Genomic DNA, 12,758 nt, shown 5'->3' on the forward strand with positions numbered 1-12,758 from the left:
TGCTGTCATAGCCCTGCCATCACTCAGCTCCAGAGTTAACGCCCTCTCCTGTGCAGCCGGCTTTCACCTGGAGCTGCCTGCAGGACAGGGGCTTGCTGCCCACAGCACCCCCAAAGCCCAGACACCCTGCCCACCCCCAAGAGCAGCCTCTGACCTTAAATACCCCCCAAATCCAACCATAATGATTGTGGCCTGAATCCGGCGGGATATATATAGGTCCCACTTCCCTGGGAAGGGGATGTGGACCTGGGAAACCCCCGGCTGCCGCTGGGGAGAGGAAGGGCTGAGCTGAGTCAGCTCCCCTCGAGGAATCCTGTTTGTCAGCAAACGCGGCAGCGGGCTCAGCACCGACACCCGCAAAGAGCTCCCGGGGGCCCCATCCTGCCCTTCGCGTCCCCCCCCGGGCGAGCGATGGGGGGGGGGGGCTTAACCATGCACCCCCCACGAGCACGCTGGTGGGGGCTCAGGATGGTGTCGAAGCCCCCTCGTGCCCCGGGTGTCGCGCAAGGGGAGCGGGACGTGGGGGTCCCCCGTTCCTGGAAGGCAAGGGGGGGCCGGCGAGGCGGCGGGGGGGGGGGGGGGGGACACACACGCACACGCGCGTCTTCGTGCGCTGCCTCGCGCAGCCGAGCGCTCACCGGAAGCTTTGCCCGGAGCCGCCTCAAGTGTGTTTGCTTTAAACAGCTGCTTCCCAACCCTCCGCACGGATTTCGGGGGGCCCCACCGCCCGGGAAGGGGGTCCCACGGCGGGAGCGGCGGCGCTGGAGGGGCGCGGGTGGGCTGGGGGCAGGGAGCCCGTGTCCGTCCCTCCGCCCGGGCGTGGGTGACCGTGACCGTGACCTCCCCCTCCGCGCATCAACAGGAAAGCGGGTCAGAGCCCGACCCCGCTGCCGGCCGCGTCCCCACCTCTGCCCCGCGGCCCCCCCCGAGCTGCCCCCACCAGCTCCTGGGGACCCCCGCCCCCCCCGTTACAGGACACTAAAGCAGCCCTGACACGGGGTGCAAGCATGGGGGGACACAGCCCTGCACCCTGAATGCGACACGGGTGCTCACAGGCTGCAGCCCCCCCCCGCCACCCCGTACCCCCAGCCACGCCGACACAGCGCTACGCATCTCTGTTTATTAATAATATTAAATATACAAGCTGTTTTCTATTATTTTCTTTAAATAGACTTCTTTAAATGACTTTATATAAAATATTTCAACATTTCACCGTATAAAAACAAACAAAAAAAAAGAACAGAGGCAAAATAAATCTGACACAGCTTAAAGGCAAGTTTTCTCCCCCAGGAGCGGGGCCGGTGCGGTGTCGGCATCTCCTCCCCGGTGCAAATCTGTGCTGAGCTGGTGGCTTACACCAGCAGCAGGTCTGGCCCCAGCCACCCTGCTGCCATCAGGGCTTTCTTCCTGATTTACACCAGTCCCTTGCACTGGAAACCCCTCCTTTTGGCAGTCATAAATACACATATTTAAAAAAAAAAAATTAATAGTAATGTTTTCTTTAAAAACAGTTTGGTTTGTCCACATTTTCTTCCATCATATAAAAATAATACTTCAAAACCCAAGAGCAGCGTGGGCCACGCTTCACATTTGGGGCAGGAGGGATGCTGTGGCGGGGCAGGATGTGGCCCCAGCCTGGGGCTGGTGCATCCCGATCCGGGCTCTTCCCAGAGCCGGGGAGCGGGGCTGAGCCGAAAAGCCCCCAGGTACCCAGCTGGGGCATCTCCATCTCTTACGCCCGTGTTGATTCAGTCCTTCTCCGGCCCCATTTCCCTTCTCTAAAGCGCAGTCACAAAAAAAAAAAAAAATCCAGTCGCGGGCGAGGCCAGCTCGCGGCAATAACCCTGCGAGGGGGCGGGACGGGCCCCCCGTAAAAAATACTTCTGCGGGATAAAGACTTTCATCCGCTATATTAAAATAAAACCCTAATGGCACGACAGCGAGCCGAGGCCAGCTCGGGCAGGCAGGACCGGAGCCAGGTCTCCGGCGGCAGGAGGATGGGGACCGGGACGGTGCCAAGTGTCACCCCCAAGCCCGGCCCCACGTGGGGACACGGGCACCGGTGGGCTTTAAATATTCACAGTGTGAGGGTTGAAGTTGCGAGATGGGGCCGGGGTCGTGCAGCCCGGGGGAGTCCCGGCGACCGACCCCCCGCCACCCCTCCCTGGCATCCGGGGTGCTCCGGCCAAAGCCTCGGGAAAGGCAGGGTGAGGGTGGGGGGCGATGGGTGCTGCTGCAAACCCCGCTGTGCTGGGGTGGGAGAACCACCAAAGGATTCGGGGAGCTGGTCCCCTCCATCTTCAGCCAGCGCTGGCCACGTCCGAGTGGGATCCATCATCCCGCATCCAGCGCCAGCCTCTCCGTCGTCCCGCTCAGCACCGCGGCGTCCCGTCAGCCACCGACACCGTCCCGGAAAAGCCCTTCGGCAACGACGCCTTCCAGCCCTTCGCTTCCCGGTGCCCGGGGGTCCCGCTCGGGGTGCATCCCCCCATCCTTTCGCCCTTGCCAAGGGAGGGTTTTTTTGCAGTCTCTGGCCGCCGGCGCGGGGCGAGGGAGCGTCAGCATCATGGCAGGACCGCGGAGGGGCCGGCGCGTGCCGACCCTCCTTCGCACGGCGAGGAGCATCCGAATCCGTCCCCCGAGCAGCTTCACATCCCGCCTCGGGCCCTGGGGAAAGGAGGAGAAAGATGAGTGGGAGCCGAGGCTCTGCCAGGGAGGGAGCAACACATAAAAACCACAGGAAAAAATACTATATATATTAAGAAAGTGCTGGTAATGGATTAATGGGCTGCGAAACCGCATGCTGGCAGCGCCGGGGCGCAGACCTGCTCCTCTTCGTGTCCTCCCACCCCATCCAGCCCCTGCCAGCAGCCAGATTTCCCTGCCCGCAGCGACGGTCTGGGGACCCACCGTCGTCCCCACGCTGCGGGGGCTTGGACCGGAGCCCTGCGAGGTCCCACCCGGCCCCGGCTCACCTCAGAGGTCCTGAGTCTCCAGTTCTGGATGACCCCCCGCTCCCTGCAGCGCCCTGCGAACGAAAACCAGGGGGGTTAGGACAGGGTGGCCATGGGTGGGGGTCCCCAAAGCCCCCCCAAGCAAGACGGTATCGCACCCACCTCCTCTCTGGTTCCTCGGGGTCGCAGCCCCCATCTTCCAACGGCCGCTCCAGGACCTGTGTGGAGAGAGGGGGAACGGGGCGATGAGCCCTGGGGGAAGGGGGGGGGGCTCTCAGCCCCAATGCAATGAAGGGGGGAATCTCCCAAATAACATCCTCCCACCCCGCTCAGCACCACCACCACTTGTCAGCCCCCCCCCCCCCATCCCGAAATGATTGGGAAACAGGGGCTCAACCCACACGGGCTGAGCACTAAGTGGGGAAACTGAGGCAGGAAAGGATGCTTGCACCTGGGGAGGGGGCAGGATGGGCTGGGGGGGGGCCTTACCCTGGGTTTATACTTGTAGAAGAGCAGCCCTCCCATGGCCAGCAAGACGGCCACCACGCTAGCCACGGTGATGTATATCAGGGGTTCGCGGCGGCCCTCTCTGACAGCCGGCTCCTTCCTGCGCTGCTCTGCGCTCAGAACAAAGCCAGAGTCAAAGCTGGGGCCGGCCCCGCCGTCCTCGGGCTCCCGCAGCCGGCTCAGCCCCCAGCCTCGCCCCCTCGCCCCATCCCCGGGGCCGCCCGGCGCTCGGCCCCGCAGCCCCGGGGCCATCCTGGAGAGACGGAGCTGCGTGACGGGCTCGGATGCCTCGGCGGGACGGATTCTGGCTCCGCCGCCTACCAAGCCGGCGCTGGGGGATGCCGCCGGCGTGGTGGTCCTGAGCCCGCCGGGACGGTCCGGGAGGATGGAGGCTCCCTGCTTCTGGGCCGGGTCCTGCGGCGGGTGGCCGGCCACCGCTTCGGTGCCCCCCTCCACCAGCTCTCCATCCCCGCGCAGGACGGAGACGTCCACCGCCGCCAGGCTAAGGGTCCCAGCCGGGTCCAGGAGGGCTTCGGCGCTGTCGGCTGGAGCGGTCTGCTGCATCGCGGGGGACGGCACCGACGCCCTGTCATCTACCCCGGCACCCGGGACCTCCTCGGTCCCCGAGCCGCCGTCTGTGCTACTGGGGGGCTGAGACGGGGCATCTAAGTCAGCAAGGGTGGCATGGAGGAGGCTGTAAGGGACCCGGGTGCTAGCGGGTGCCACCTCCTTGCCGGCATGGGTGGCAGTGGAGAGGGAGGACTGGGTGGCAGAAGGGAGGGCAGGGGACAGGCAATTGCAGTCAGGATCTGTCCCCACACCTGAAAGAAGCAGAGAGAAGAGACGGCCGTGGGGTCACCAGCCTCCAAGAGGGGCACAGCCAGCAGATCCGAGGTCGGGGGGCAGCATCCCCCACCCTCCCCGCAGTCCCGGGCAAGAGGGTCAAACAGCCCCCCCAAAAAAAAAAGGAAAGCAAAGGTGAGGCAGGGAACAGGCAGGAAGCAGGCAGGGACAGACGTGGCGGCATGACAAAGATGACAAGCAGCGCGCAGGATGAAGCAAGCCCAAATCACCGGGTCCCCCGAGCCGATGGCAGTGGGTTATCCACAAGTGGCAGGAGCCGGACTGTCACGTGTAACGTCCCCCTCGGCACAGGGACACGGGCACAGCTCTGACACAGCAGCGAGACGTCTCCTCCACGGGCATGCAAACACACAGCGTGGGGGCTCGTGAAAGCACGGACGGCAACACAGGCTCTTCCACCCCAGCAGGCAACACTTTCCCCAAAGGCTTAGTCGGGGGAAACTGAGGCACGGGGCAGCTGAAGTGACACAGCCATGGTCATGCAGCACATCAGTGGCAGAGGGGTCCCGGCGCCTTGATTTCTCCAGGTTACGCTCAACCCGAGCGCCGGGGCTTTGAGACGGAGCCGAGCCTGATGCCTCCAGCCGGGCCGGTGGAGATGCCTCCTTGTTCCCCCTCAGCATCTCTCTGGCCTTGTTTCCAGCAGGATTTGGCCCAAATCCCAACCTCCAAAGGGTGACCAGCCCCTTCTCCCAACCCCAGCTCTCCCCAGACATAGACGCAGAGCTCGCCGACACACTGCCAAGGCCACCCCGCAGGGACGGCCACCAGCTGAGCAACAGAGACGGGGACCAACGCAGACACGTGCCGTGCCCACGGCGTCCGTGCGTGCCCACGGACGGGCACGCATGGCTGCCAAGCTGCTCCATGCAGGCGAGCCCAAGCCCCCCAGCCCAGCACGGGCAAAGCCTCGGCATCTCACCTGGTGAGGATCCGGCTTTCTTGGGCCCCAAGCAGGTCCTGCGGTAGACCTGGCTGCAGTCCTTCTCGAAGGTCTCCTGGTTCTGCAGCAGCTGGTTGATGTCCTGGAAGAACTGCTTCACCAGCACCAGCATCTCGTAGGGAGAGGTGGTGAACTCCTCGAAGCACATCTGCGAGAGCTGGAGGAAGAGCCGGGCCCAGCTTCAGCTCCACGACCGTGCTGGGCACCCGGTGTCACCAGCACAGGGTGCCCCACTGCACCCAGGGCAGGGTTTGACCCCCCCACGGCTCCCTGCGTCCACGCACACCCGTTCTCTTGGTCCAAGGTCCTGCCCACGCACCCACCCCAGGATGCTCTGGACACCCCCTTTCACCCAAGGATGAGGACTCAGACCCACACTCCTGCAGATCTGTCACCCCACGAGGCAGGGGACACCGTACCTGTCTCTCCTCGTCATCCTCCTCCTTGATGCAGGGGTCGACGTTCTCGTCGATGCGGCTGTACATCCTGCGCACCATCTGCATCTTCTTGGCGTTGGACGAGTTCTCCTTGAACTCCGTCCGCTCCAGGATCTTGCCCAGCAGAGGAAAAGCAGCTTTCACGTAGCAGACAGAGTCATTCTGTGAGGACACGGACCGCCCCCCCCAAAAAACGCGAGACTGGTTACTGGATAGGCAGAGGCAGCACCACCCCTCCCACTCTGCCTGGGGGAAACTGAGGCATGGAGCCACAAAATGCCTTTCTGTGGTCCCACAGGCCACCCAGGCTGGGACTCAGCCACCCGGCCAGGCTGGACGGGTCCCTCCCAGGCTGCCTCCCACAAAGAGGGGCAAGAGAGAGGAGATGGGAGCTGAGGTCAATGGGATATACCCCAATCTGGACACCCCAAAGCACCCTGGGGACCCCCCCGTGCACCAGCCAGCCCTGGTCCCTGTGCCCCGGTGCCCAGCGAGGAGCCACTCACCAACTGCATCTTATTAATGAACTTGAAGGAGACCCTGCCCGGGTGCTGCATCTGGGTGTCCGCCTGGAAAGACAGAGCAGGATGTCACCCCGCAGCCCCGGGGACAGCGCAGCGGAGCCGGCATGGGCGCTGCGAGGGGCTGAAGCCGAGCAGCCCCGAGATGTGCCATGGCCTCAGCACAAAGGGGTGCCTAAATCCCCCCCAAATACACAGGGCTGGGGGGGGGAGGTTCTGCTCCCATCCCTGCTTCATCCCACACCATCCTCGTCCTTGCACAGACGCTTCCCTAAGGTTAAACCTTTGGCAGGGGTGAGCCCAGGATCCCTGCTCCCACCAGAATGGCATGCTCCCCATACCAGGGACGCCTGCCTGCTCCCACCCCGCCTCTCTTCCTCCTCCTCCTCTTCCTCCAGTGCCACGGCAGAGCCCAGCCCTGCTTGACTCTCCCGGGGTCTCCCCCACTCCACTAAAGCCGGGCTGCAAAAGAGCATCCTGCCATGCAGGAGATGGCTGTGACATGGAGATCCCCCGGCATCACGCGACACCGGCGACCCGCACGCAGCGCTGCCGGCCGCCCCATGCCACGACCCTTTCCAGAGGGGGTGAAAACCCACCCCAAACAAGCCCCCTGCCTCCGGGCCGGCATCCCAGGCTGGGAGGGCGAGGGCTGCCAGAATTGCCGGCCAGCAACTCTGGCAGCCCTCACCCTCCCAGCCTGGGATGCCGGCCCGGAAACAATTGCTCCATTATCCCACAGGGGCTGGAGCGAGGGCCGGCTCCTCCGCCAGCGGGAAGAGGAGAGGGCTGCGATCCCCAGCAGGGAAACCACGACTTCCATTCAAACCTGCTCCATCCCCTTTCTCCCCGCAACCACGCGCCCACTTTTAATCCCCGGGGGTTGCAAAGCGAAGGCTCCCCGGGGACGTGGCGTGCTGGGGCTGCAGGGACGGCTCGGGTGGAGGAAGCCGAGCTTGTACACACAACATCTGCCAGCTCCTGGCACCGCGGCTCGGTGCTTAAAGAGGAAGAGGTAAAGCGAGCCCGGACACAGCGGTTACACGCTGCAAGCCGGAGAGCTCGGGGCAAAGCAAACAGGCAGCGAGGATTCGGAGGCACCGCTATCGCCTCTCGCTTGCGCACCCCTTTCACCGCAACCGTGGAATTTAATCTGTGACAACCGTGCAAATCCCTGCGTGCCCCCGATTCCCGTTTCTCTCCCGAGCATCCGCGTGATTCCCCACGTGGAGGTGAGCCAAGGGCCAGGGCAAGATACGGCCCCAACAGCTGGGATGGGGCCAGGAGTTGCCTCCCTGTGGGGCGGGTGCGAGCACCCAGAGCTGCCCACGGGATGAAGGCACCCATCGCCCCAGCCCGGCTGGCTCCAGCAGCGAGCTAGCCTGGCCGGCGGCCCCCCTCACTGCCTGCCACCCACCCACAGCCCCATTGCCAGCCCAGCTTCCAGGCAAGCAGCTGGACTCAGGAATGCAGCCGGATTCCTCGGCTTAACCCCTGCGCAACCGCCCGGAAAACACCACAGCCCCGCAGCGCTGGTCCTCCCCATCGCCCCCACATCCATCCAGCCCCACTCATGCCCCCTTCCCAGCCACGCTCCTGCTTCCCCTCTTCTTCCCTTTCCCCCACCGGCATTTTTCTGCAGCCACCCTCACTAAAGGCACGACAGCTCGTCACCCCCCCAGGTGCCCGCTTGTCCCTCGTGCCCACGGATGCTCAGCTCCTGGGTACCATCACTTTGCGGATGGAGCTGAAAACAAACCGATTTGCTTATTTTCAGCCCAAAATAAGGGCTGATTTGTGCTTGCCTGGCCCCGAACGAGCCCCCGTCCGGCAGCAGAGCCCGGGGAGGGCACTCACCAGCTCCTCCAGCTCAGCCAGGTGCTTCTCCGTGATGATCTGCTGGCAGTAGCTGTTCTGTTCCGTCTCATGGATGCTGCAGACCAGGAGGAGGACGAGGGACGACAGCAGGGTGCAGCGGAGCAGGCACACCTGAGCATGGCAGAGCAAAGGCTTAGAGCAGGGCTACCCCACCCCACCCGAGCCCCCTGCCCTTCCCCACCACCCCCCAGAATGGCCACCTTTGGGGCGGACAGGGCTTGACCACGCTCCAGCAGGATAGCCCCACCGTGGTCCCCCAACCCCTGTGCCCGTCCCCATCCTGCTATTTTTAGGAGCGCCGGGTCAGCAGGGAATTTCCCGGTGCCCGGCGCAGGGGCTGCGTGGTCGGAGCCCGGCTGGCACAAGCCCGGACATGGCTCTCGGCCACCTCCACGTTCCCCATCCGGCCCCTGTCCCTTCTCCCGCACCATTTCTCCTTCTCTCCTGGAAATCTCCTCCTCCGCCCCGGCTCCAGGGAGCCATCTGACACACTGACCCACCCATCCCCAAAAATCCGCTTCCCACCCTCCGGACCCCCCCAGCCTCCAGTGTCTGCACCCGCCGGGCTCTTTCCATGCCGCGGCTCTGGCGTCGCCCCAAATTCCCCTCCCAATTCCCCTGCGAAGAGGCGGGGAGGCCCCGAACCGTGCCGGGACCCCGGTGGGCAGCGGGGCTTGTCCCAGGGCCGAGACCCCGAGGTGTGGCCGGAGCAGCCCCTCGGGGTGGGTGATGTGCTCCCCCCGCCCGGTGCACCGGCACCGCGAGGGTGCTTGGCTGGTGGATGGGGGGAGAATTTGCCTTGGAGGGTGGCCAGAAAATCCTCCCCTCTTGTGAAACTGCAAGATGCCGCCCGGGCCACCGCCAAGCCGCGGCCGGCCGGAGCCTCCCCGCCGGGGCCGGGAACCGGGGCGGGGATGGGGCTTCGCCCCGCGGGTCCAAGAGCCGGGACAGGGCTGGAACCGGGAACCGGGGCGGGGATGGAGCCGAGAACCGGGGCGGGGACGGGGCTTCGCCCCGCGGCTCCGGGAACAGGGACGGGGCTGGAGCATCACCCCGCCGGGACCCCCGAAGAGGGGTTTTGCCACGTCCTCCTGCCTGAACCGGAGGCGGGGGCGGGGAGAGAGGGCGAGGAGAGCCGGGGCTGAAGGAGCGGCGGGGGCTGCTCCCCCCGGGGACCCCGCACAGGTGGCAGCGGGCGCCTGGGGGGTGGGTTGTCCCCGCGGGAGGGGCCGCCGTACCTTGGCTCCGAGGCGGGGCATGGGGGCTGCCGTGGGGCCGGGGGCTGCGGCGGGGCCGGGCGGAGCGAGCGAGGCGGCGGCGGGGCCGAGCGGGGCCGGGCTGAGCCGCCGCCGCCGCCGCGCTCCCCTTTATAGCGGCGCGGCAGCATGTGGTTTATGAGAAAGGGCTGGCGGCCGGCCAGGCCCGGGCCGCGCGCGGCCCCGCTCGGCTCGGCTCGGCCCTGCTCGGATCGGATCGGCCCCGCTCGGATCGGCTCGCCTCCGCTCGGCCCCGCTCGGATCGGATCGGCTCCGCTCGGCTCGGCTCGGCCCCGGCTCGGGAGACTCGCAGCGCAGGGGACTGTGTGCGCGACCCCGCCGGGCACCATCACACGCGCACATGCATACACACGTGTGCACCCGCGGTTGCGTGTCCATGCATGTCCCTGGGCGCGTGCACACACGCGCACACATGTATGCACATGTGTGCACACGCCAGGGACGGGGACGCGTCCCCGTATGTGCGTGCGCACCCCTTGGAACGCGTACACACGTGCACACAGCACTGGGGCTCGCACATGTGCGCACACACAGAGCTGCGTGCGTGGCACTGGGGCTTGCACACGTATGTGCAAGCTCACCCCTGGGCCTTGTACCCATGCACACTCATGGAGCGTGCACACACACATGTATGTGCAGCCCTGGGGCTTGCACACACCTGTATGTACACGCTCTGGCCACAGGTACCCATGCACACACGCAGCACACGCACACACAGAGCCCTGGGGCTTGCACACATGTGTATGTACCTGCTTACCCCTGGGCACATGCACACATGCACACACACGTGACACCACATGTGCATGCACACACAGACCCCACACCTGCATACACAGTCATGCATGCACACCCATGCACATGTGTGCACACACACCACCCACACACATAACGTGTGCACACAAACACATACTGATGTGCACACACTCCTACACACACACACACTTGCACGCACACGCATGTAGCCACGCAGCTGTGCACGCACACCCGCACACGTACATTCCACACCCAGAGGCTTACACGTTTGTATTTATGCACAAACCAGAAATGCAGCCCCCCGTACACGCACAGGCGTGCATCCCACATGCAGCGTGCACAAACACGCTCCCACGCACGCCAGCACCCCCCCCCAGCGCCTCGGCGACGCACACGCGCAGCCCTGCTGTGACTTTGTGCCTTGCTCCTGCTCCACGCCAGAAGTTTTCCTGCAGTGGGTTTGACAACCTGCCCCAGTTCCTGCCCGTGAAGCTCCCCAAAACCCTGCCATCTGCAGCCAAAATGCCCTCGAGAGCCGTTTCTGCCGTGCAGGGGGTCGCAAGCGATTTGGGAGCGGGGTGCCCTCGCCGTGCCGGGGTGCGGGGCTCATGGGCGCACGGAGCACTGGCAGCGACTGCGGAGGGGAATTTGGGGTGTCGGCGTGTGTGAGCAGGGCAGGAACGGAGGCGTGTCAGGGCCGAGAGGGTGGTGAGAGGCCCCAGGGTGTTCCTGCAGCAGTTGATTCCGGCTCCCACGGCTGCTTTTCCTATTCCTGGTGCCAGGCAGACAGAAGGCACAGAGGTGTGTGCATGGACCCGTGCGCGTGGGCGCGCAGGGACGGATCCGTACCTGCAGGGACAGATCCATTTGCGTGGGTGTGCACGGACAGATCTGTGTGCACACGTGTGCACGGATACATCCGTGTGTGCACAAGCAGATCCATTGGCATGGGCGTGCACGGACAGATCTGTGTGCGCACATGTGCATGGATGTATCTGTGTGTGCACAAGCAGATCCATTGGCATGGGTGTGCATGGACGGATCCGTGTGTACGGGATGGATTCATTTGCATGGCTGTGCACAGACAGATCTGTGTGCACACGTGCATGGGTGGATCCACGTGTGCACAAGCAGATCCCTTTGCATGGGCGTGCACGGACAGATCCGTGTGCACACATGTGCATGGATGGATCCACGTGTGCATGGATGGATCCATGTGTGCACAAGCAGATCCATTGGCACGGGTGTGCATGGACGGATCCGTGTGTACGGGATGGATCCATTTGCATGGCTGTGCACGAAGGCATCCACGTGCACGGATGGATCCACGCGTGCACAAGCAGATCCCTTTGCCTGGCTGTGCACGAGGGGATCCATGAGGGCACGTCTGGATCCGTGCACAAGGGAGTGCACGAACAGATCCACCTGGGGACGGAGCTGGGGACAGAAGAGCCACCGGCGTGGAGGCGCTGGGCATGCAGCAAGCCCCGTCCTCCGCTTCGGGGATTTTCCTGTTAGCCGCCCGTTTCTCTGCAGGCAACTGGAAACAATTAGTTGCCACGAGGTGAACCGTTGCTTTGCAAAGCCTTCGTCACCCCGCCAGGGAGGCAGAAAGCAAAATACTCCCCAAAAACAACTGGAGGCCAGCGGCGACCCTGGGCTGCGGCTGCGACGGGGCCGCGCGGCGGTGACAGCCGCCGCATCCGAGCTTCGAGGAAGCGGCGGTATCTGCTCCCCGGCGCCGGAAACGTCGACGGGGTTTCCGAAGCTGCTGAGGATGTTTCTTGGAGCTGAGAGAACCCCAAGCGACTGGAGGGCTGGGATCGGGGACCCGGTGGAGGAGAGACGGGGATTAGGGCGTGGGAAAGAGCTGGAAGCCGTCCGGAGATGGCGACAGCGGTGACAGCCCTGAAACGGCATCAAATCTGCACTGGCACGCGGGTGCCACGCGTCCTTGTCACCCACGGGTGGCCCTTAGCAACTGCAGGCGGATAAAGATCGATGCTGAGGATGACGGGGAGGGGGGAGGAAGGACGCCGGGGTGAAAAACAAGCCGTGCTGACAAAATAACCCTCTCTCTCCCCCCAGATGCCGAGAGATTATCTTCATTTTCCGCGATGAGCTGTCCTGGGAGCCTCAGCAGCACCCGGCAGTGGGAGGACGCCGGGGTGGGCACCCGAGGGACAGAGCTGGGTGACGCCAGCCCCGGGGGGTGACTCACGGGGACCCCGTGCCAGCGCGTGAGGCCCTTGAACGCCAGCTGAGGACCACGCTCCCTCTTACCTCCCGCGCCCTCATCACCCCCTCCTCCTTTTAAGTGACCAGAAAAGCGTCACCTCCCCAGGTCATGGGACAGCGAGCGCGGGCAGGGGGACAGAGGGATGGAGGGACGGAGGGACGGTGTCGCGCTCGGGTTAATAATCCACCCCCAATCCAGCGTGACGGAGGGCGAGAGCAGCGGCCGCCTCTTTTTTATTTTTTTGGCAGGGAAGTGGCTTTTGCCCCTCCTCCCCTCCCAAACCTGCCGAAATCCCTGAGTCACGGGGCAGAAATAGAGACAACATCAAGAGCGGCGGCGGGTGACGGCGGTGGCAGCACCCTCCATGCCTGCGCCAGGGCGGCAA

At 64.6% G+C, this 12,758-nt stretch overlaps 1 protein-coding gene across 1 annotated transcript; it reads right to left on the reverse strand.

The window, feature by feature from the left end:
* Nucleotides 1-2,836: 2,836 nt before the first annotated feature.
* Nucleotides 2,837-9,363, reverse strand: CSF1 (colony stimulating factor 1; the record flags this gene model as incomplete). The annotated part of the gene is made up of 8 exons (XM_082016076.1): nucleotides 2,837-3,028; nucleotides 3,117-3,172; nucleotides 3,444-4,282; nucleotides 5,248-5,425; nucleotides 5,688-5,867; nucleotides 6,212-6,274; nucleotides 8,084-8,215; nucleotides 9,343-9,363. The coding sequence occupies 8 exons, from the start codon at nucleotides 9,361-9,363 to the stop codon at nucleotides 2,977-2,979; spliced, it is 1,521 nt and encodes a 506-aa protein (XP_081872202.1). The 3' UTR covers nucleotides 2,837-2,976.
* Between the last annotated feature and the right edge of the window lie 3,395 nt (nucleotides 9,364-12,758).

This window comes from Phaethon aethereus (genome assembly GCF_964289735.1).
Source record: "Phaethon aethereus genome assembly, contig: HAP1_SCAFFOLD_673, whole genome shotgun sequence".
In the NCBI taxonomy this organism is placed as follows: Eukaryota; Metazoa; Chordata; class Aves; order Phaethontiformes; family Phaethontidae; genus Phaethon; species Phaethon aethereus.